The sequence below is a fragment of the Arvicola amphibius genome, chromosome 1 (genome assembly GCF_903992535.2).
Source record: "Arvicola amphibius chromosome 1, mArvAmp1.2, whole genome shotgun sequence".
Taxonomy (NCBI): Eukaryota; Metazoa; Chordata; class Mammalia; order Rodentia; family Cricetidae; genus Arvicola; species Arvicola amphibius.
The window spans coordinates 110,638,659-110,662,078 of record NC_052047.1 but is presented as its reverse complement, the minus strand read 5'-3'; the positions used below and the strand labels follow the sequence as shown (position 1 = coordinate 110,662,078).

The 23,420-nt window shown below is 50.9% G+C and overlaps 1 protein-coding gene across 2 annotated transcripts in view; it reads left to right on the top strand.

The window, feature by feature from the left end:
- Window positions 1-2,081: 2,081 nt before the first annotated feature.
- Window positions 2,082-23,420, top strand: part of Lmo1 (LIM domain only 1) — a 36,300-nt gene continuing 14,961 nt past the window's right edge. The window contains exons 1-2 of one of the 2 annotated variants that reach the window (XM_038345975.1): window positions 2,122-2,227; window positions 6,595-6,854. In XM_038345975.1, coding sequence (XP_038201903.1) covers window positions 6,830-6,854 — 25 coding nt within the window. In that variant the 5' untranslated portion in view covers window positions 2,122-2,227; window positions 6,595-6,829. Of the gene's footprint in view, window positions 2,228-6,594; window positions 6,855-23,420 lie in introns of both variants that reach the window. The other variant, XM_038345981.1, reaches the window with a different exon arrangement.

Sequence of the window (23,420 nt, the reverse complement as noted above, 5' to 3'; positions counted from 1 at the left end):
GAACACACAAAAATGCATACAGAAAGACTGTTTAAATTTTTAAATCACATTTAATTAGTTAGTTGGTGGGGCAGAGAACACGTTCCATGGAGCACATATGGAGGTCAAAGAACCACCAACAAGAGTTCATTTTCTTCTTCAGCCATATGGGTGCCCAGGATCCAACCCAGGTTGCCAGTTGGCTGTAACTGCTTTTGCTTGCTGAGCCAACTCCCTGCACCCCCCACACTCCCCTCCCCTCAAAAAGATTGTTGGAGCAGGAGAGGCACAAGGTAACACTTGGCACCAGGAAGATGACAATTCTGGAACTGTTTAGAATGGAGAGAGAAAGGAATTGGCAAACCCGCCATGGCACGGATACACCAGGGCCTCAGCACTACTGGTCACCTAAGCAGCCAATTTGGAGGCACCCTCTGAAGGGCCTTCTTTTCATCACTAAAGTGAACATAATTTGTACAATAATTTCAGAAACTTTCCCAGATATTTGGAGACCATTTGCAAAGATGGAGGAGGGCAGGAGGATCAGTGTGAACCCCCCCTCTTTCCCCCACCCCTTCATCAGAATGTGTTTTGATAAGTGGGGGCTTGAGGACAGCATAAGGGCTACTAAGCCCCCACCACCACCAATTAAATTTTTTAAGCCTCCATGGAAGGAGTGAATATTAGTTTCCTGATTTATAAAAGCCAAATGGATTAAGCTCATTCATTGCCCGAGGAAACAAAAAGGAAATCTTCAATACCTCTGTGCACATTGAGAACTTGAACAATACCAGTCTTTGGAAAGCAGAAACCTAATTTGGGGGAATCAATTACCCTCTGTGTCCCTGCCTCTGTGGACTCTCTCCCTGGCTCCCTCAATAGAGATTTCCTGGGAGGTAAAATGTAGAGTCAGGCCACTAGAAGCATACCCTCTCTCCAGCGTTGCGACTGGGGGAAAACTAGGATGGGGTGGGTGGAGCTGCCCTGGTGTCAAGCATATGTGGAAGTGGGGGCTTTCGTATTACAGCAGAGAGTGAGGGTAGCATTAAATGGGGAGGCAGTGAGAGGGTAAAGAAGCAGGGTTGGGGGTGGGGTGGGAACGTGGGGTGCATGTAGCAAAACTCACTACAGGAGCAGGTGACTGAAGCCTGGGTAGATATTATAGCTTCAACTGGCTCCAGTCTCACCCGTTCTGTCCTCCCTGTCCCCAACCCCTGCCCCAGCCTGGTTCCTCTTTCCTAGTTCGTGCTTTCCAGGTTTGCAGCTGCAATCGCAGACTGTAATGACAAAGGAAGGGGTGAAATGACAGCGAGACAGAACCTCAAAGTCACTCACAGAAGCACTCTGCGTTCCTGTGCTGGGTCTCCAACCTCGGTCCACAGTCGCAGACCCAGAGCCACACCCACACCAACTCTCACACACGGAGTCCCACACTCACACCAGAACGTTCATAGATTGGAAACTGCATACTTCCACATGTGATGGCACAAATGCCACCCTCCCCACCGGAGGTAAACTCTCCGGAGGTAAACCACCCCACTCATCCCTCACTCAGGCATGCGGTCACACACGCACACACACATGCACACAGTCCCTCACATGCACACACTCTGGCTGTGCTTTTGTGTTTTGTCAGAATTAATGAGAAAAGTTCCCGTGCCCTGCGGGTAATTAGTGTCCTTGGAGTTAAATAAGCTAATGGCGGGCACCTCTGGCCCAAGCAATTATGTTTGTGTATTGAATAATTGATTCAAAGGGGGGGGAAGGGCCGCTAATCAGATCTGAGCATAATGAATTGATTTAATTAACAGGGGAATCTGAGGGGCTCTGGGAAATGCAAGCTGCACTCTGCTGAGAGCGGGCGAGGCAGACTGCAAGAGGGAACCCGCGTGCGCGGCTGTGGAGGCTGCTCCGGCCCGGGCTCCGGCCCTAGCTCGGTTCAGGCTCCTGCTCGGCTCGGGCCGGGTCCCAGCAGCTCAGCCCACAGGGCTGCAGCCCCGCCCGGCGCCCGCCCCCCAGAGCGCCGCACCCTCTCTCGCTCCTCCCGCGCGCCCTGCCCGCGGCTCTGCGCTCGGGGCGCCGCTCCGTCCGCCCCCGTCGGCGGCCGCGGGGCGCGGGGCCCACGCGCGACCGCGGAAAGCAGTGCAGGCGCCCGGTTGGCGACGGTCCGAGCCGCGATTCTCTCTGCGTCCTCCTCCCGCGCCCGGCTGTAGCCGCCTTGGGACTATGGTGTTGGACCAGGAGGACGGTAGGTGCCGGGGACACTTGGGAGCAGCGGGAGCTCTGTCGAGGCCATCTCGACTCGAGTGGCAGAGGCCCAGACACCGGTCCCGACTTGGAGCCGGTTGTCGTTTCCCGGAAGCTAGATGTGTGATCTGGTGTGTGTGTGTGTGTATGTGTGTGTGTGTGTATGTGTGTGTGTGTGTAAGGTGCCAGGCTCTGCGTCCCGCGATGAGGAGTCGCCCCCTCCCTACCCTGCATCCTAGAGCCTGTGAGGAGAGCATGCTCCAGCAGGGAACTTTCTCGCTCCTGCCCCCATCCGGAGCGCACAGAGACCCATGAGGTATAGGCTTCCCGCTAGTACCCATCGCCAGCCAGTTTCTGGGCCTCTCTGAGTATTTTCATATTTTTCCACACCTCAGTGTGGAAGGGATCTTCCAGGGGGTGCTTGGAGAACTTGGCTGGTGAAGGTGCATTTTAAACAGTATGGTCCTTGGGTCTCCCGTCTCTCGCCTAGGGTCCAGGACTTCAGGGCCTACTTGGTCAGTGATGCTGTCGCGTCTCCCTGCAGGACTAGGAGACTGCATGCCATCAGTTCACCGAGACTACTGTAGTGAGTGTTGGGTGGACTAGCCAAGAGAAGTTTGGGGTTCCCGGGGTCTCTTTCTGTTGCCAGATCCCTGGTGATCAGTTTGATTAGCAATCTCATATTCCTCTTGGTTTTTTTGCCGCGTGGGTTGGGGTGGGAGACTCGGGACAGTTGATCTGCAGCCCAGACTGGTCAAAAACTCACTGTGTAACCCAGGATCATTCTCTCTCTCTCTCTCTCTCTCTCTCTCTCTCTCTCTCTCTCTCTCTCTCTCTCTCTCTCTTTCTCTCTCTCTCTCTCTCTCTCTCTGAACCCTCACCCCTTAAACTGCTGTAAACTTTGGGCCTCACAAAATCTAAGTCTACCCTTGGATCTAACTAACACCCCCTCCATCATAGGTACTCGAGAAGTCGTCTCTGTATCATCCTCAGGGCTGAGGACAGACACACAGGCATGCCTGGAGTATGACACAGTCAGACAGGAGGCTCAGAAATTTAGGGTTGGGAGCTGCTGATTAGCAGGAAGAGGTCTGTCTGTCTGGCCTTCTCTTTGCTCTCACTAGTTACTTGTCTTATCATGCAATCTCCCCCGTGGTGATCAATTGTCCTGGCTTGTCCAGGGCAGTCTATTTTAGCACAGAGTCTTGTAGCACAGGGAACCCCTCAGTCTTAGGACAGCCCCGGGTCTTCCTAAATCCCTAGCTGACTAGGGCCTCTTGTATGGGGGATGGGGGGTGGCTTTCATCTAGGGACAGGGTAGATTTGTGCTGATTTGGCATAGGCATGTCTAAGGCCTAAGTGTTTGTGAATGTAGTTTCTGAAAAGGCCTCTCTAGAATCTAGGGAGTCTGCCGACTGTGCACTTCTCCAAGATAAGTTGGTTGTGAATTCCTATGCATTGGCTGCTTCTGTGTCTGCAGGGGAAAGGCAGGGGCCCCAGACTTGGCTAACAGGCATCCTGATGGCACTACAAATAATGGTTTACTCTGTCCTGTAACTGTCATGTGCACAGGGAAAGAGTCCTTGTCACCCTAAATACCACTCCAGTCACCACTTGTGAGGCCAGTCTGTAACCCCATCCTGGGATAACTTCACTGTACTGAGAGCAGGGCCCTCAGACTCAGGCATGTTGGCTAGCCTCTGAAGAGTTCTGGATTATCTAATCTGCCTGGATCCTTAGGCATCAAGTGGAATTGTCCCCCACCCCCAGTGCAGAAACCCTTTTCTCTGGATGTTTCTGCCAGGCACAAGGATGAACTGCTGGGACCTGTTTAGAAATATGTCAGGCAGCTAGCAACCACCCCCATTCTTTTAGAGGCATTCTTGGGGACTGAAAAAATGGGTGTCCCCCCGCTGTCCTCAGAGGCATTTGGAAGCACTCTTGGTGTGTTGAAGTGAGAGCAATGGCTCACCACCTGTGGAATGCACCGAGTGAAAACTACCTCTTCCAGCCCCAGGGCATCTTAGGATTCCACTCAACATTGTTGGCATGTCCCTGGACCTGGAAGCTGTCTGCAAGGGGGAGGGCAGAAGGGTGAGACCCACCTATGAGTGTAAGGCCACCCTGCAAGTGAAGTCACATCTTGCTCCTTCCTAGGTGTGAGCTTCAAGATTCTCTAAATCCCCAAAGACTTGCTGGGCAGCTCTGCTACTTAGTTCTGGGGTTCTCCCTTCAGATTGGGATGTCATGCTCATAGCTAGGGTATGAAGGAAGCCACCTGTATGGAAGAGCCATCTTCACGTATAGCACCAATCCCCTGCTGATGTGCCCTACCTGCTTCTGAAGCTCACTTCTTTGTGCCTCGGACTTAGGAAGCAGGGGTCCTGACTCCTCAGAGGGATGCCAGCCATGTGGCTCTCAGTTGGGTACCTTGGAAGCTGGGGTTAGTTGAGGTTCAGACAAGAGAGTGGGAATGTGGTTCCAGCTAATTGAGTCCTGATTTGTGGGTCAGGGTCAGACCCCCAAAGCAAGAAGTGGGCCTCTGGAGACCAGGAGGAAGTCCTTATGTCTCCAGATAGCGCAGAGATTTCTTCTTCACGATGCTATCCTTGCCAGGCCCTGTACTTGTTACATTGATTGGCCCCAGTTCAGAGAGGGTGGGGGCTGCACCAGATGGGTGGCGGTGGCAGCAACAATGAAGCTCCTCCCCCCAACACACACACACCTCGAAGGCACAGCTCTGGCTGCAGTGGCAGGGGAGAGATCAAGCTTGCAGTCCTGAGGGACAGCGAGTCTGAGCAAAATGATATATTTAACATCAAATATCCTCAAGGACTATTAGGATTAAGTATTCAAGATGAAGGGGAACGCGGAACCCTCGGAGCTGCGGGTGAGGCGTCTCATTAGAAACAGCTGCACTTCAGTCTCCTCAAAGCTTGACTTCCCTGCCTTGGAGTGAAGATGGGCTGCAGCTCCCCCATACTCCTGTAAAGTAGGGGGGCCTCCCAGGGTGGGAGGGGCAAGACAGCCTTCAGGCCTCCTTTGTATGAGACAGTGCCCCACCCCACATTATTCGGAGCGCTAGTCTACCTTTTCTTGGTATCTTTAGAGACAGAACAGAGGTGACTAGTTCATAAATAGGGAAACTGGGGCAAAAAGAGAAGTGACTTGCCAGCTCTGTCATTTATTAATTGGTAACAAATGAATAGGTTCCCATCTGATGTCCCCCACCCCCCAGGAGACTTTCAACCTTCCAACACCTTGCCAGAGTGAAGTTCTCTGCAACTGCCAGGACCAAGGTCTGAACACATCTCTCTGGAGCCCTTCTTGAAATGAAGAAAAACCATTTCCACTCCATTTTGGAGTTCTATAATATCTGGAGGGGGTGGGGCTCTTGGGGTTTTAAAAGTATGTGGCAGCCTGGACCAAGTTTTTCCAGGAAGCATGGTCTAAGAGGAAAAGCATGGGGCCTGTCTTCCTTCCTGTTGTGTGAGTTACAGAGCAAGAATTAGCTCCATAACAGAATCTTGGTTTTCTTCTCTGCTGTATCCCCAGCGCCTTAGAGTAGTGTGTGGCACATAGTAAATGCTCAGTAAATATTTGCAGAAGGAAAAACGCCTTCAGACATCTATGCTTGCTCAGAGGGAAGCTGAAACAGGACTTGCTTTCTGCACAGAATCAGGACGCTGATGGGTGGTGGGGACGCGGTAGCAGACATCTCTGTCCCTGTAGGACTCACAGTAGGAGGTTTTGTGCCCAGCAGAGGAGTTAACTTTGCTAAACAACTACAGAATCAACTAAAAACCCTAGGCAGAGCTGGTAGAAAGGAGTCCTGAGGGAAATAGCCCTCCTGTGAGGAAGCAGAAACCAGGTTTGAAGGGGCTAGGACCCGCAAGGGTCCACCAGACTGACATTGGAGACCAGGAAAAAACCTTGGGACTCCAGCGCAGTCATTCGCCTAGCTGGAGCATAGAGACCTCCAGGTGGCGCTGCAGAGCCGGGCAACCGCGCGTCTCCACTCCCCATTAACCCGGCAGGGAGGGGGTCCTCGGGAAATGTGTGCATTTATTCAGTAGCAGGAGTGCAAACCTCATACATTGAGGGAGAAAGGCAGCGGGAGTCGGCCGCCGAGATTCCCCCATCTCTTTGAATATAATTTCAGATTGAGATTCAGATTAAATCCGAGGGGAAAACACTTTATGAGGCTGAAAGCTGTGTCGTTGCCAGAGCCAGGGTTATGAGCTATCAAATGCAATTACATTAAGACAGATTATACTGGGCAAATTGAGCCATTTAGAAGGTGAGAATCAAAGAAACGGCTCTGATCCTCTCTTCCCCCTTCTCTCTCCCTCTCTCTCTAAATTGCAGTTCGTAGTTCCTTGCAATTCTGAGGCACAAAAGTAGGTGAGACTGCTTTTGTATCTGCGAAGTGCTTCACTCCTGAATGTAATTCTAGCTGAGTGCAATCTAGGTTAAGAGCCGGACAAGCGGGTAATTAGAGCCCGCTCGCTGCCGGAGGACCGGCCTCCCAGCCGAAGCGCGCCCGGACTCGGCGCCCTTTTCCCGGCCGAGCCGAACAGCGGCTGGACACGGAGCGTCCGAGATGATGGTGCTGGACAAGGAGGACGGTAAGTGGCGGGCAGGGATCCCGGTGCCCCCAACGCCCTGGTCACGGCGCGCGGGATGCCACGCACCAGGACCCAGGCACACAGACGCGGGGCCACGCCGGGTTGTGGAGCCAGCCTGCAGCCCGGGGCGGGAAGACAGACCCGGGTGGGGTGGGTGAGCTCCTGGCCTAGCACCCCCAGGTCCCATGGCCCCCGGGCTGGCGGGCGGGGCGAGGCGATGCGCCGAGGGGCGCCGTGAGGCTCGGGCTGCCCTCTGGTCTCCGCGCCCTGGCGCTTGGCGCTGAGCGTTTGGTCTCTGCGGCTGCTCCTCGCTCACCGCAGCCATCACCCCCGCGCCGGCCGCGTAACTCGAGAGGCGCTGAGCGCCCAGCAAATCAGCAGCTTCGGGGAGAATCGGACTAGAGAGCTTGGGGGCGAGAGGGAGCGCGGACGACCGCACGAAAGCCAGGATGCCTGGCAGAAAGGAGAAGGCCAGCTGGGCCCTCAGGGGGACAGCTGCCCACGGGCATGACTTGGTGCGAGGGACGTCTCCTGTGCTGGCCACTATCTCACCTCACGTCTCCTTGAATGTGAAGGCGGGAATTTGATCCAGAGGAAGAATCGTCCCGCCACGGGCCAGTAGCACTCCAGAGGGAGTGGTTTGAGGGTGGCCCGGATGTATGGTCAAGAACCTGGGAGCATTCAGGAGGGCTTGGGAGCTGAGAGGGTCACATGGCTTATAGTACCCACTAGCAGGTGGTCTCATAGACCCCTGACGTCTTTTTAGCTGGGAGAGTGCCTTGCAGTAAGTGGCCTCAAAGGTTGGGGAATCCCAGCTGCTTTGGAGAGAAAACGCAGCACGTGCCCTGTGACCTAAGACAGGCACCAAGGTCCAGGGAATGGCTGTCTTAAGCCCTTGGGCCCTGTAGGTAAGGCTTGTTTGTTCTGTAGGTGCTGTAGGGAGAGTTGGGCAAGATTGTTGGCAAGACAACAGCTGCCGACATTTGGGTGGGGACTGGAAAGGCTGGGGACATCCTCAGGAATCCTCCACTGGGTCTGTGCCTTCTGACCATTGAGACATTGTTGCCATGGCTACTGCTGAACCCGGGAAGTTAAGTGACTTGTTCAAGGTCATACCAGATGTTCACTTGGCTGCTGTTTCATCCAGCTATCCCAGACTAACTATACCATCTGAGGTATCAGCAGCAAAGGGCTTTTGAGATGTCTGGCCTGGGTGGGTGTATGCAGGGAAGACATGGGACCATAACTCCCGAAGACTGGCTCTTGGCATGATTGAAGGAAGAGGTAAAGAGGGGATCTAGATGGTTCTGGGCTGGCTGGAGGAAAGCATCATCTTCAGCAGACTCTCCTCCATCCACAGATCCACCCCTGGAGCTAAGAAGGCCATCAGCACCGGGCTGGAGCTGTTCTAGATAGACTGCAAAGGAGAGGCCAGGGGACAGGCCAGACAGGGAAAGAAGAGCCATTGGTTTGGCTGCTTTCGTCAGTATTTCCTTATCCTGTGTTACTTCAGATCAGTCATGCCCAGCTCCAGAGTTTTCTTTTTAAAAAAGAGTGCAGCGGGCCCTTCTCTGGTGTCTACAGGGACTGTCACATATGGAAATCAAGATGTATCTTTGACCACAGTTATTCCATATTCTTGGCTCCCCAGGCCTAAGCCAAGAACCCAACAGACCTGAGTTTTGTATGTAGGACTCCTCTGTCCAGAAAGATTAGTTGTATGTTGGCAAATGGTGTTTCCACCTCTACCAAGGATCTGTGCCCTAGAAGGGTTTGGGCTCTGGGGATTTACAATACTAAAGGCATTAGTGGGTGTCTGCAGACCATCGAACTGCTATGTAATTGGATATCCTGTATTGCATGTAATTCCTTTCGTCCCCACCAGAACTTCATAGAGGAGCTCAAGATGTCCCTTCATCCCCGACCTGTGCAGTCCAACAATATGGTCCCCTTCACCATTGGCACTTTGAGATCCATGACAACATAAGGAAAATGTGGTCCTGGAGGCGGCCTTTTCACTGGGGACTGAAGAAGAGCTGTGTATAAACTTACCTGCCTCTCTGTCCTACTGCCTAACTTCATATACACTCCCGCCTCCCCAGAATGTGGCCACCTGGACTGTGCGGCAGATGTGGTACCCGGGGCCCTAGGGGTGTGTTCCTCAGTGCTGCACCCAGCACCCATTGTCTGGCAGCAGCAGAACCTCAGGGCTCCTATTAGTCTCCCCCAACACCTTTTTTTTGTACCTGACAGCATCTTGTTGAGATAGTCTGGGCTCTTCTGGTTGAAGTCAGGTCTGCCAGCTGCAGAGGACCAAAGCCCTCTCTCTGCTGGGCTGCAGGGCTTTCATGTTGCACTTCTGAAAAGATAATAAAATATCAATCGTTTTGCCCTAGCAACGGGTTTAAGAGACTTTCTGAAGTATTGAATCGTCAGAAAAAAAATTTTTTTGCTTTTAAGCACAGTGCATTATTAATAAAGTAATCCATTAGGTCGAGCAGTGAAGGGGTCACCACAGAGACAGAAAGATCTGTTTGCAAATGGTTAAACTTCGGGTTTTAAGATTAATTGCTTTCATTTGGACGCTTGCTCTTGGCCTAGCCATCTCCACTTTACTGGAACTCAGGGTCTGGGCTTTCTAAATGCTGCCTGGTCTCCCTGTCAGTGAAAGCCAGGCAAGCTCCAACTCTCCTGGAAAAGCAGCCCCTTCCCTGGCACCTGCAGCTTGGGCTGTCACCAGGCTATGGACTTTGAGTGTGGGTGGGGGAGACTGAAGTCTCAGGGAGCAAAGAAAACTCCTGCCCTGAACCCTGCAAATCAAATTTGACCTTCACTGATGGAGGAAAGGCCCCCAAGTGGGGACACACTGAACAGTAAGAGCTTGAGCTGTAGGGGAGCCTGGGCAAGAGAGGATGCTGAGGGCACCCAGCTGGGAGTGCAGGCTTGCTCCCAGATGCATGCTGGAGCAGGGCTGGTCTGGGTCTAAACTACCTCTGTAAAGCCCAGCGGGATGGCTTGGGTGACCACAGGAAGCAGCAGGCACATTGTGGAACTAAACACCAGACATGACTCCCAGAGCATTTTTAATAAGTAAAAAAGCTTCAGGAGGAGTGGAACTGGGTTGAAGAAGACCAGACAGCAGCCGAGTCTTCAATTGTTAATGACTGCTAGGAACACAGCCTCGGCAGCCTACTCACTTTGTCTGAGAGGTTGCTGCCAGCAGGGCCTCCTGCTCTGTCCCATCATGCACTGGACCACAGAGAAGAGTGTGGCCTTGGTCTCTTGGCCCTGGTGCTGGAGGTGGGGAGCAGGCCCCAGTACTGTTCCATGTCACAGACCCTAGCCCATTGGTAAAAAGGCAGAACCAGTAGGAACTACAGCCTTCTGAGAGCTAGTAAAGGCCTGGCATGGGTGGCAGGGCGGGGACTTCACCTGGCACTCACCTAGTGCCTGGCAGGAGGGGATGTCTTCATCCACACCTGCCACAACTAGTCTCAGCAGCAACACTCTGCTGGGAGGGCGGTTGCACAAATCCCAAGCAGCAGGACAGTCGCTGCCCCTTCCTGTACAAACTCAACCAGGCAGAGTGTCTGCAAAGATGGGGCTCCCCCACCCCTCCTGGAACGCTGGGCAGAGAGGCAGGTGTTCCACTCAGTTCCCCTCCTCTTCCATTCATTCGCCCACACAGAGGACTAAGGGGGGGGGGGGAGTAGGGGACAGAGAAACAACATAAATTGGTCTGTCGTCCAGAATCCATGTCTCACTAATGTACCCAGATTAACTCAACTGTAAATTGTCTCCTTGGATGGCGGTGTCTTGCTAAAAGTTTCCCATATGATTCATGATTTGGATTGCTTTTAACGGCTATTGGCTAAGCAAGCCGGTGACTGTACAAGGTGATGCAATTGGCATTAGCGAGGGGAGGCACGGGAGCGTGTAATGCAGTCAATACTGCATTAACTACTGATGCCCAATTACAGGGAGCCTTTCAGGAGCATTAAGACCAAGGGAAGCTGAGATCACTAGCCGCTGCTTGCCTAAAAGCTTCACCCTTTGCGCGCCGGGGCTCAGCACGGGCATGGCCACCTGCTTGGCCTCTGTGGCTGCAGGAGCTGCCTGCCCCCTTGCTTCCATCTCTCTGAATGTGCCCACAAACATGCTTCTAGCACATGGAAATATGTTAGGGTCTGCCTCTCAGCTTTTCTGAGAATTCATCCCCCAGCCCCCGCCGTCCCATAGAAATCAGACCTAGCGACAGTGTGGTCCTGCCTTCCTCAGTTTAAAGAGCCTCACAGCAATGATGGATAGTGCTTAGAAGTGGTTTACTTTGGTCTCCCCCTTAGGACAAAAGGGTGATTTCTGATGAGCATTGGTGGCAAGACCCTCTGTGGTCCTGGGAGAAGGACTCATGAGATTCACCCTCATCTGGGCTGCCAGCTCGAGGCAACCTGTGTTGGGAAATGGCCGTGAATGTATGGGCTGGGCCGTCTTTCAGCAGAAGACAGGGCTGTGGTGATGTAACTGGGGAATGGGGAGCTCATGAATGACTTGGGCCATGTTGGAAAAGTTCCAAGAAAATCAGATTCAGCGATTTGGGGCTCCCCACCCAGAACTGTGCCCCCCACATGGCAAACCTATCTTTATCTATGTAACAGGGAGACCAAATTATTGCTTGGATCATACCCCAGGCACAGGGCCTCCTAGTAAATTCTGATCAAGGCATTAGACAGACTGAGAGTTAGGACAGATGGTAGAGAAAAGGGTATGGGTATCCACCCCAGTGTGCCAGGTTATTAGACCTGCTGCAGTCTCTACCATTTGCTGGGCTCTGCCAGTGCAGTGTGTGTTCTTTGTGCCACATTCTGCCCAGTGCTGAGGCTGCTTTACCTCCGAATTCTCCAACCTCTACAACGAGAACAGCTCCTCCTACCTAGATTATCACCAGCATTAAATGAGGTGCTGTCTGTCAGTGCACACACTCTGCCAATAGGAAACTCCACAGCCATTTGAGGCATCGCTGCCCCTGCTAGGTTTCAGTACAGTCTGTAATAAGCCCTGGGCCCAGTCCAGTGGCCTGTTCACTAGCAAAAACTGGGCCCTTCCCACTGTCCCTCCTGGCTTTTGGTCATTGCTGGGAGACAAACTACCTTTACTTCTTACTAGTGTCTGGATTCCCGAGGCAAGTGGCGTCATGGGAAAAGAACTCATGAACACGTTTCCCAAGTCCTTCTGTTTATGTGTGTGTGTCGGGGGGTGGGTAGATTAAGGGTCAGAGAAGGCAAGAGAGTAATCTAGGCTTATGTGGAGAGATACCGTCCAGAACTTCAGTGTCTTTCTGGTTTTCATGTCCAGGTGATGTGCCCTTTGTCTTGGCCCCAAGGTATGGTGAATCTGGGCACAGATCATCAGATGAACTGGAACAACACGCCTGTCTGGGTGTCCTAGTCATGGCCTTAGACGTGTCACCAACATCCCAGGGGACTGTCCCAAGATAAGATAAGATAAAAGATAAGATAAGAAAAGAAAAGATAAGATAAGGCTTCCTGTCTGTCCTGGGCCTCTGGACTGAGAAGACCCACACATGTGTACGACATACAGCCCATCCTGTCTTCCTGCCTCTCTGAGATGCATAGAGATTAAATACACTGAGGCATGCAAGAGTTCTCCCAATACCAGGCTTCCTAGCTCTTCCTAAAACGAGGCCTCCTGGCAGGCCCCTACTCATGATACAACCATACCATGAAGGCAACTTGGAATGCTTGCAAGAGCAGTTTTTGTGCAGTGCTTCCAACTCTGAGCTCAATGGCATGACATCAACAGCTTGGAAAGGGTAATGGTGTGGATAGTTGTACCTGGGAACCTGGCAGACAGCACATCAGGTCCTTCCTGGGGTGCTGGTGGCTTGGCGTTTCTCAGCACATGTCCCAAATTGCATGTAAGTGAGACTTTGGACCTACCCCTCTCTCTTCTGCCGCTACCATCTCCCATCTCATCTACCACCTGTCTTCTGGTGCTTATTACAGCCTGACAACTGACCTCTGCCACTCTGACATTCATTCTGCCAAAGGCTGATGGCCACCCCAGCCGTCACACTAAGCCATGTAGCAATCCATCCATGCTGGCTTGTGTTCTGTGTAGTCCCAGTGTTTGTCTTCATCCTTTTGCTCCTGTCGTTCCCCCTTGCCCTACATGCCATTCTCCCTTAGCTGGTCATGCTCAGAGACAGTGCCTACCTACTAATAAGCTTGCCTGTCATTGGTTGGCTTGTGTTTATGTTCCAAGGCAGAAGCCCACTGGGACTGATGTAGCTGGAGACAAATAAAGGCAGGTGGTGAGAGAAGTGAGCAGGCTGGACCAGGTTTCAGGGGCAGATGCCTAATGGGAAGGCCTAGGAAGCCACATAACTAGTTCCTTCCTCCTGTCCCCTCTCCTAGGGATCAGTGGGGCTTTCCTAAGGGACCTGATGATTTCAGTGCAGTCTGCTAGCGTGGCTCAGAAGACCTGTGTGGTCTGCATGACTTCAGACAACTTACTGGGTACTAGTCTTGTCTCTACAGCACGAGTAGTTCCTGGTATCTGTTGTCCACAGATGCAATCCACCAGGATACCTCATGCCTGTGTGAGCTGACATTCCTCTCTGCTGTGTGATTTTCTTGGCTTTTCTTGGTTCTTAGGTATCATAAGCATACAGCAGCTTTCATTTTACTGAACCCTAAACACAAGGCACTGTCCAATTCATTCACATCAGTGACGGCTACATCACCACCTAAAAGTCAGTGGGTTGAAGCAATAAGCATTCATTTAGCTTACAAATCTTTGGGCTGGTGATTTAACCTGGGCTTGGCTGAGAAGCTTTCCTCTTCTCAGCTGGGTGTATTCAAACCTGGAGGATGGAGGATGGCTGCCTGCTCAGTTAGATGCTGGGGTAACAAGACTCAAGACCCTCATTTTCTAGCCATGTCATCTGGCTAGTTATCATTACAGAGACAGGTCTAGAGAGAATGGATACATACTAGACTTCTGGGGCCACTGTTTAGCATGGGATAGTGTCACTTATGACACATTCCACTCGTGAAAGCAAATTACAAGGTCCTCCCAGGTTCAAGGGGTTGGGGAACAGACAGTACTCTTGAAGATGGGGGTAGCAGCTTGTATCATGAAGGGCGTGGCTACCAAGAGGTATGGAAATCAGGCAGTTTTGGAACCAACCTTCCATCCATCCCAGCATCCTCCCTAATCTCAATCAGTGCCCATGTTGTTAATGGTAACAACCTCAGGAAGAAGCTACTCTTCTTCCCCTCATTCTGCAGATGAGGAAACAGTGTGAAGAGTTCGGTGGACTGGTCCCAGACTACACAGCCTGCTATGCCTGCGCTGGGCTATAAAACCAGGATGTCTGATGGTGGAGCCCTGAGCTCATTCTCTGACTTGCTTTCCCATCTGTCACCCTTTGGTCCTAGGAGAACTCCTGGTAGAGCCTGTTTGAGGATGACATGAAGTGGAAAGGAGCTCTCTAGGTGGGCTCTGTGTGTGTGCTTGTGTGTGTGCATGTGTGTTTGTGCACTCTCTGGAGCCCTGGGCCCATTCCTCCAAGGGCAAGCTTGGGGGTAGGAGCATTATGAGCCCATCTCCCCTGCTTCTTCCTGTCTCCACTCTGTCCTATGAAGTCACAGAACAGTCTGGAAGGGGGTGAAACTCCATGGTTAGCCTTAACCGGAGCACGTATGCAGATGCTGGGCACACCAAAGTCATTGGTTGGCCCCTGGCCTCAAAACAGGGCAGTAAGTGGGCTGGTGAGAGGCCTGTGTACATTCATAAACCAGCTGATTGAAAAGCAATATTTCAGATAAATACAAGCCAGCGATCTATCAGTGGTTGTAATAAAACCCAGGCTTCAGGCTGTGATTTTATTTTGAAATAATAAGAATTGCTTGATTCTTTTTACTTGAGTTACCATGGTAATTCCGGCGTGGAGCGGTGTTATATTGATTTAGAAAGTGGACAGTAATATTTCTTTTGTGTTATTCTGTTTCTAGGCCTTGATTTCTAATTTCTACTTGGAGATTACTTTTATAAATTTCTTAAGTCCTTCCACTTTCTCCCCCCCTCACACACACAGTATAATTTTCCTCTCATGCGCCACGATGTTCTGAGCTTATTGGTTTGCTCTTATTTTAAATTAAACTTGCTGGTTTCAAATATTGAAATGACATCTTTGTCTGTGTCTGTACTTTGGTTTAGCAAAATATTACAGTCTGACGCTCTCTGCTTAATAATTTAAGGGAGGCTTTCTGTCGGCCCTCACTGGGTGCTGATAACTTACGCCTCCACCGACGCAGGCCTTAAACTCGTGACATTTTAATATTGTGTGGTGGGAGCAGCCACCCCTCCGCTCTCAGTCTTCGTAGAGAGAAATCTGCGTGGTACCCCAGAAAGGAGTTTTAATAATTCAACCTTGCTGGTTGGCTCTCTGTAACTCCATTGAAAGAAAGGGGGGAGACCCATGCTTTCCAGGGGAGTCAGGCAGTGCTAGCCTGAACTCTCAGGACCTGCAGCCAGCACCCTGCACCAACCCAACTTCTCTTCTTTCTTGGATACATAAATGAACCACCATCCATAGTGTCGGATGGGTAGGGCTGCCTATGACTGCCAGAGAATGCTTGAACTCTCCGGTTCACTGTTTTATCTTGGAAAACAAGTGCATCTCACACAGCTTTTAGTCAGACAGACTAGGTTCAAGTCTCACTTCCTCACACTCAATAGCGAGGCCTGTCCTCCAGAAGGAAGATGTCAGCTCCAGACTTCAGGGTAGGATATGTCTGCAGCTCCCCTCAGTGGCCTGAATGGTGGTAGATTAGTTACCACTGGGTAATCGATAGCCTGAACTTGGCACTTTGACACAATACACAGCTGTCATTGTATTTCTGTTGGACAGGAGGCTGGAACAGTGTGGCTGGGTCCTCAGAGCCTCTCAGAGATGGGAATGAAGGATGTCTGCCAGCTACTGGGGGAATGACCACTTTTTAGCTCTATTTGCCTGTGAAGATTCAGTTCACAGGTGGACTGGACTGGAGGCCTCAGCGGTGCACGACAGCCTCTGCGCTATGGCAGCTTGCTTCCTGAAAGCCACCAGTAGACTAAGGAGAGAGTCATAGTCAGCTTCTGCAAACGCGCCTTAGGGACCAGGTGTCCAACAGGCTACCTGCACTGTCCACTGTCCCCTGTTCATGTTCTATCCAGAAGCCACAAAGTCTTAAAACCAAATCAAACCAACCAAACAAACAAAGCCAGGGTCTCATGTGGTCCAGGCTGGCCTTGAACTCCTGATCTTCCTTCCACTGCTCCATCTTGTAGAGCAATAGGTCACTCCCAGAGTAGAAAACACACTCATCTGAAATATCCCAGAAAGTGGTAGGGCTGAGATGAGGCCCCTGCCTGTCAGGAGCATGGGGAAATCAATCTCTCTCTCTCTCTCTCTCTCTCTCTCTCTCTCTCTCTCTCTCTCTCTCTCTCTCTCTCTCTCTCTCTCTCTCTCACACACACACACACACACACACAGACACACTTCTGCCTACTCATGCATACCTAGATGGTCTCTCTCGATCTGGCGGTTTGGGGGCTTTTGTTTTGCTGTCCTCCAGAGCAGCTGTCTGATAGGACCCAGTTGCCCAGAGCCTGCCCCCTCTCTCAGCACCTTGGAGGAAGTGAAAGTGGTCCCTTTATGAGCCAGCCTACCTGTAACTGTTAGCTGTTAGGACTCCCATCCCCAGTGGCTTTGCTAGGTGAGATGAGGACAAAGCTGTAAGGAAACCTAGGCAGAGATGGCTTCACAGCTCCCTGTGAGGGGACAGAACTGGAGACTAGCGCACTCCCTTAGGTGCCAGGAAGCATGGAGCTGAAAGCCAGAACTCCAGCATCCCCATCCTGGCCCATTGCCTAGTAGTGTGTCCTTGGGCAGGTCTCGTCCCCATTTACATTGGCAGGGTGGCTGACTGCAAAGGCAACCTGAACAGTTGGGCTCCTTGCTCGTTGATGGGAGGCTGCCTCTTCCAGGCAGCTGCACACCTGCCTTCCCTACCCAGAAGCCATTTGCCATCTGTGAGGCCTCTTCTTGGCAGGGGCCAGGACCCTGGGGAGCACTGGGCAGGGGGCAGGGCTCCCTGGGGCACCTGGTTGCAACCTGGCACCCGCCCAAATGCAGAGTGTGGTGTTTTCACCTGCTTGTTTGCCCCAAGGATGCCTTCATGCTGCTCTTTGATCTCGGGTGGACTTTATCAACTTCATGGCAAAGCTGTCTTACCCACAAGAATAATATCTCATTAGTATTATTGAAAATGCAAAGTAAAAAAAAGAGTCCAGGAAAAAATTAAAATCAGTTGAAATAATTAACACAGAGTAAAGCTGGCAGCAGTTAAGCCTGCACCTGGTAAAATATGTTATTGACTAAAAATTGACAGAAGAATTGAATCTTCCTGACAAAATTTAGATCTGCAGAAGTTGGCACTGAAAATATTTTCTGTGATAAATCGCTGTCACAAACGAAGTCTCAACGGTGACAAACACTAATCTATAAGATTTGATATGAGCTAAAAACAAATCGTAGACTAAGAAGTCACTAAAATATCTAAAAAATTAATTGATCTTGATGAAAATAATACCAATACATTTAAAATAGAGGGTGTGGCTTCATACTATTGAACAGAAAAATTGATTAGGAAATCCAATTGACCTAATGAAGCTTATTAAGAATTACTTTCTTAATTAAAACCACCACCATTATTGTCGAAATGCAGGGGTCAACAACCAGGTCCTAATAGCAGGAGGTTAGTGACTTTATTTGTGTGGGTCATGAGATAACAGGTGAAGGATATCCAGAGTGGAAGGGCAGTGGGAATCATAGGATTCATTTGTCCCAGAGAGAGGGTGAGGTGGTGGCTAAAGAGGTGAGTAACTAGAGACCAAAGCATCGTTGGTATAGCCACACGGGCCACCATTGGCAGAATCACGCTATTGTGAGCTGTGCCTTGGTTAGGACTAGGATTCACGTTGAGGTCAGGAGTACTCTGAGGCTTTGTGTGGGATCAGGATACTTTATCAGATCGTTTGGATCACTCTGTGGGGAGGGGTCTAGAAAGGCGAAACTAAAAGCAGAGAATAGGACATACAGTAGGAGGAAGGGGTCCTCTTTCAGCCTTGCAAATGCCCACTCTCCTCCCTTCCAGCTTACATGTCCTTTGGACCTTCCTTTAGTTCCCTTCCTAGCTTGTAGTCTAGATCTATGGAGAAGGCAGTGAAGAGGAGCCTGGTTTGGTTATGAAAGAGGCACTTAACGTTGACCCACAGGGGAAGCACCTTTAGGGTCATGTGTCCAGACACTGCAGATTTGAAATCTGTAGAAATCTTCGAAAGAAATAACAGCCCCATGCAGGTCTGACTACGGCAGAGGTGGCTTGTTGGCCTAGGAGGTGGCAACTACAGCGTTTGTCCCATTCCTGCTCTACCATCCTCTGTCTGTGAGATCTGCAGGGTGGCTCTGGGCAAACCACTTAATTTCCCTGCTCCTTGCTTTTCTCACATATAAATCAGGACCCAGAGCATGCTCAGTGTTCTGCGAATGGATCTCAAATGAGAGACACTGTTTTCATGTGCTTTGTTGTCTGGGTGGCACTGTTGGTGGCTTTGGAAAACCAGGAGTACCGGCCACACCTCCAGCCATCTCTTCCTCTAGACATCTCAGTCCTAGGCTCCCTGGGACATGAGAAGGGAATTCTCGAGAAGTATAGAGAAGTATAGTTTTCTTAAAGTGCAGCTCCCTAAGCTGGTACCCATGACAAGCCATGGAGACCCACAGGAGCCAGCCTCAGGCTTAGAAAATGACATGAAGGCCCAGACATTCTTCTCATAGACCAGAGCCATGCTGCACCCTTCTCGAGGCCATTTCCACAGAGAGGCATGGAAGCCAGCCTGTCTTTGCGGGGAGGAGCTGTTGACATAATCCTCAGCCCAGATTCTGGGGCAAGTGGCTATTTCCTGCCACAGTGTGGGCCTGGTACCCCTTGCTGGCTAGAATACTTTATTATTTTGACCCTCTTAGACTAGCCCCTCCAGGGGCATCCTTGCCTCCTTCCTTTTTGGCCCTGTGCCTGGGACCTGAACCTTCACACCCTGCCCAAGGTGAGGCTCACAGACCCCAAGAAAGGGTAGCATCTCTCCACAATCTTCTCTATAACCCAGTCATTGTGCACATGCTGTTCTGTACCTCTGATGACCCACACAGAGCTTGCCACTCTTCACATACCTCTGTGCATAGCCATACCGCCCCATAAAAAATAGGCTCAAGATTCTGAAAGGGACCCTTCCCCATAGGCATGCTCTCTTTGTAGATAGGGAATAGTCATTGAAGGACACAGAAGCTTTAACAGCGAGCCCATCCTTCGTGGTCTAGTGGTTAAGATTTGGCACACTCAACAGAGCCCTGGAAGATAAACTAGTACAGTTAGTTCATCATTCCTTTTCATGATCCAATAATAGTCTACTGTGTATAAGTATATTTTTTATTTATCCATTTGTCAGATGATAAATGATTGGCATTTGGATGATTTCTACCTTTTTGACTGTTGCACATGTTGTTCAGACCAATGTTTTCATTTCTCTTGGACATACTTAGGAGCAGAATTGCTGGGTCCTATGGGAACTCTGTACTTAGAGATCTTTTGTTGGTGTGTGTACACATGTGTTTGTGAGGGGTGTGTGCATGCCATGGCATATGTGTGGAGGTCAGAGGAAACAAGGTATTGGTCCTTGTTTTACCTTATTTGAGATAGGTGTGCACACCAGGCTTGATGGACTGTAAACTTCTGGGAATCCTCCTGTCTCCACCTCCGACCTTCCTATGGGAGGACGGCGGTAACAGACACTGTGTCCAGCTTTGGTGGGTTTCGGTGATCAGTGCTTTAACCCATTGTCCATCTCCTCAGCCTAAGATATTTGTTCTTAAATAAGTGTTTCTGGGTGAATTCTAGCTGTCTGAGTTCTGGAAGTGAGGTGACCTGACATTTGATCCCTGCTGGGTTCTGGGATTCACTGTATGCCTCAGTGTTCTGATCTGTGAAATGGGGCCGTGCCCCTTCAACTCACCTGAAGCACTTTGAAATGCAATCTACTTGTGCGGTGCATGAAGAAAGTCAGGATGTTCCTGCTTCCACTGTTTGCACTCTTTGGTCCTGTCATTTGGGTTTGGCTGCGCCTGTTTTGCTGAGGCAAAAGCTTAAGCTCTCAGAGGGGCTAAAGAACCAGTCTACTTTGTAAGTCAGTGGAAGAACCAGAGCACGAACCCAGACATATCCAAATCCTTAAACTAGGACTGATCCCCGCCTCAGATGCATCTTGGCTGAAGGCTCCCTGAAGCCTCCAGTTCTCTACTTAGCCCTGAGCACAGGAGATGAGACCCAGATTCAGTCAGGTGTAGACTCCAAGGCAGAACATGCTAGAGAAGGAGCAGAGCCTTTGTCATAGTCCCGATTTTTAGCTGTGAGACTGTGGATAAATTACTGAAGCACCCACAGCAGATCAACAACACAGGAAGTGTCCCCCACAGAGGGCAGCAGGTAAAGCACTCTGGGTGCTTGAAGGGGATAGAAGACAATATGGGACCATCATGGAGAAGTGACTGGCGTCTAGGCTGCTCAGAGCAAGCTTGAAGGAAGAGATTCTACTCAGACTGACTGAGAAGGTGGAAGGCACCTGGCAGATTCCAGTGTTTGCCAGTCCGGGACTGCCAGAAACCTCGAGGGCTTTGCAGGAGCCCCAGAGATCTCACCCTGGAGAAGAGTTGTAAGCAGCCCTTCTGGTAACCCTGATCCTCACCCCCTCCACACACCCTGCCTGCTGATGCCTGAGGTGAGGGGCTTGCCTGACTGCCTCAGTTAGCCCAAGCAATAATAAAACACTTTAAATTTATTGTGACATTTGGATTTAATTAAAAAGTACATACTTAGAGAAGTAGAGCATAATGGAGAGAGAGACAGGGTGGCTTTCCCCCCTTTCTTCCCCAAACTAATTAGCGTTGTATTTTAAATTGTTTATGTGCCGCTAATCATCGTAATAAATCATTTATACTGAAAAAGACACACTCGGCTGTGCCCGCCGCGCGGGTTCCGCTCGCCAGGCTCTATCGCGAACAAATTGATCTAGAAGTGAATTTATTAACCACTGGGGAAGAAATCATTAGTGCTTTCTCTAAACATTCCCCAGGTACGCTTTATCGCCGCAGTTTATGCTGTAACTAAAAGGAGCATTTCCCAGGCCTTCGCTGCAATTTCCTTGCAAAGCCAGCCGCCCACTCCCAAGCTAGGGGGCCCCTATCTCCTCTCCCCTATGTGGTCTGGGAACCCCAGCCTCTATCCCCAGTGTTCCTTTTTAAATAAGGAGCTCCCCCATGAAGCAGGAGCAAGACCCTGATACTCCTGTGGCTATTTGTCTCCTGCTCAGTGCTTCATGGTCTTTGGGGTTTATGTTGTAGGCACATGGCATGAAGAGGCCTGAGGTTTTGGAGAAGCAGGGAGGCTGTGCTTGCAGGGACACTGTTAGAGGCTAGCTTCCCAACCCAGAACCTGAGAAAACATCAGCTGTAAGCTAAGAGGAGCCCTAGTAGGAGCACAGGACCAAGCTGGGACATCTGGAGCACACACTGATAATCTGGGCCCCCAAGGCCTTCCTCTTGCACGTTCTGGAGTCTTCTCCATGGTTTGGCTGCAGTGGTCTATTCTGCCCAGGTTTCTGGTGCCTGTGTATTGCTGCCACTTCACAGTCCCCCAAGAATGGTCTGACAGATAACAGACAGCTTGACCAACAGGCGCTCCCAGCTACAGACACCATGTTGCACAGCTGGTGGCTGTATTCGCAGCAGCCTGTTCTGCTGACTGCCACATAGGTCCCCCTGCTTCCCTGCGGCTGTGCTCCAGGCCCCCTACTTCCCTGGGGCTGTATGCCAGGTCTTCTTCCTCCGTTTCCCTGGAAGGGAAGTTTTTTTTGAACAAGGATCTTCTCCCCAGGAGCCCGTGGCTGGTCTGGAAGCCATAGGTATCCCTCTTCAAAGTCCACCAACTAACCTGTTTCCCAGAAGATTGGTATGTTCCCAGTCCTGCAGGGAAGAGCTCTGGTAGCCCCCAGGATGTCAGTAGGAGTCCCCAGCTCTATGCTCTTTCAGCTATTACTGAGAAGTGTTCCCTGTCCTTTTTTGTCCTGGTGACAAGGTGCAACCCCCCCTTCCCACCCCCCCACCCCCCCGCTGTCCTTCTCATAGTAGCCAGCAGATGCTATCTGTGCTCTGCTGCTTCAGGAGAGAAGCAAAGCCAGCAGCTGGGTAGGCCAAGCCTGGCTGGAGGATCCCCTCTTTGTGCCTGGAGAACACATTTAAAACTTTGAATTCAAAATTGATTTTGAAGGGCCCTAATCTCTGCTCTCCCGATGCTCACGATGTGTGTCTGCAGCTCCTGCCAGACTCTCCTTTTCTGGTTCAGCGCGTTGCTGCTCACGTCCCTGATACTGTGAAATTGAGACTCCTCGGAGAGTCTGGGTCCTCCTCCTCCTCTGAAGATTGTAGGCCTCGTGGGAGCCCCGTTTCATTAGATGGGTGATTCTGGCTTTGCAGGGACCCAGGATATTGCTGAGTCACCATCTGGGGAGCACAGCTTCCAGACACATCCTCTCTGATCCCCCACAGATGTGTGGCTCCAGGGGGCTTGTGTCTGCATCCTGGGATGAGATTGGAAGACTCTGGACAGAGAAAGGCTTGGACCTGGGTGGGGCAGCATTTCTTCCCATTGGCTGCTAAAGGCTCAACCTAGGCTATAAGAGGAAAGAACATTAATACACCTAGAGGACCTTCAGATAAGAGCAAGGGAGGCCAGGTCTGTGTGAGGAGACAAAGAGTCCAGGACAGAACTGAAGGAGAAAGGACAGAACTGTTGGCCTCCCACCAACTGACCCTTGAACCCTACAGTGCTGCCTACGACTCCCTGAGGAGGTCAGAGTGTTAGTGTGTAAAAGAATCATGGAGTAGAGCCCTGGAATTCACCTCTCAAAAATGTACTTCAAGAGAGTGCTTGCTGTATGAAGATGAAGACCCAAGCTTGATCCTTGGCACCCATTAAAAGTACGAATATACATGCATACATACAGGAGAACAAAAGTTGCTTGTGGCAGGCAGGATTAAGTCCTGTCTCTTCTTTTCAAGAGGGCCACAGAGCCACAAGTGTCTTGGGCTATGTGGCGGGGGGCAGCAGTATGCCATCAAGGCCCCCCTCTCTGGGGACCTGCCTATATGAATCTACCCACTCCAGCCAGAGATGCTTGCCAGTAATATCTGGATAGCTGCTATTAAGTCTCTTCATTCATTTATTGAAACGATGCTTAGGACTGCTGTCAGGTTCAGTGCTAGGAGAACAGTGGTAGATAAGACAGGAATTGCACCTTCCTAGAGGCTTCTATTCTTGGGAGAGAAGCCCATCATTTTCACAGTAAATTCTCCAAAGGAAAGCAAAAGCAATGACCAGTTGCTATTGA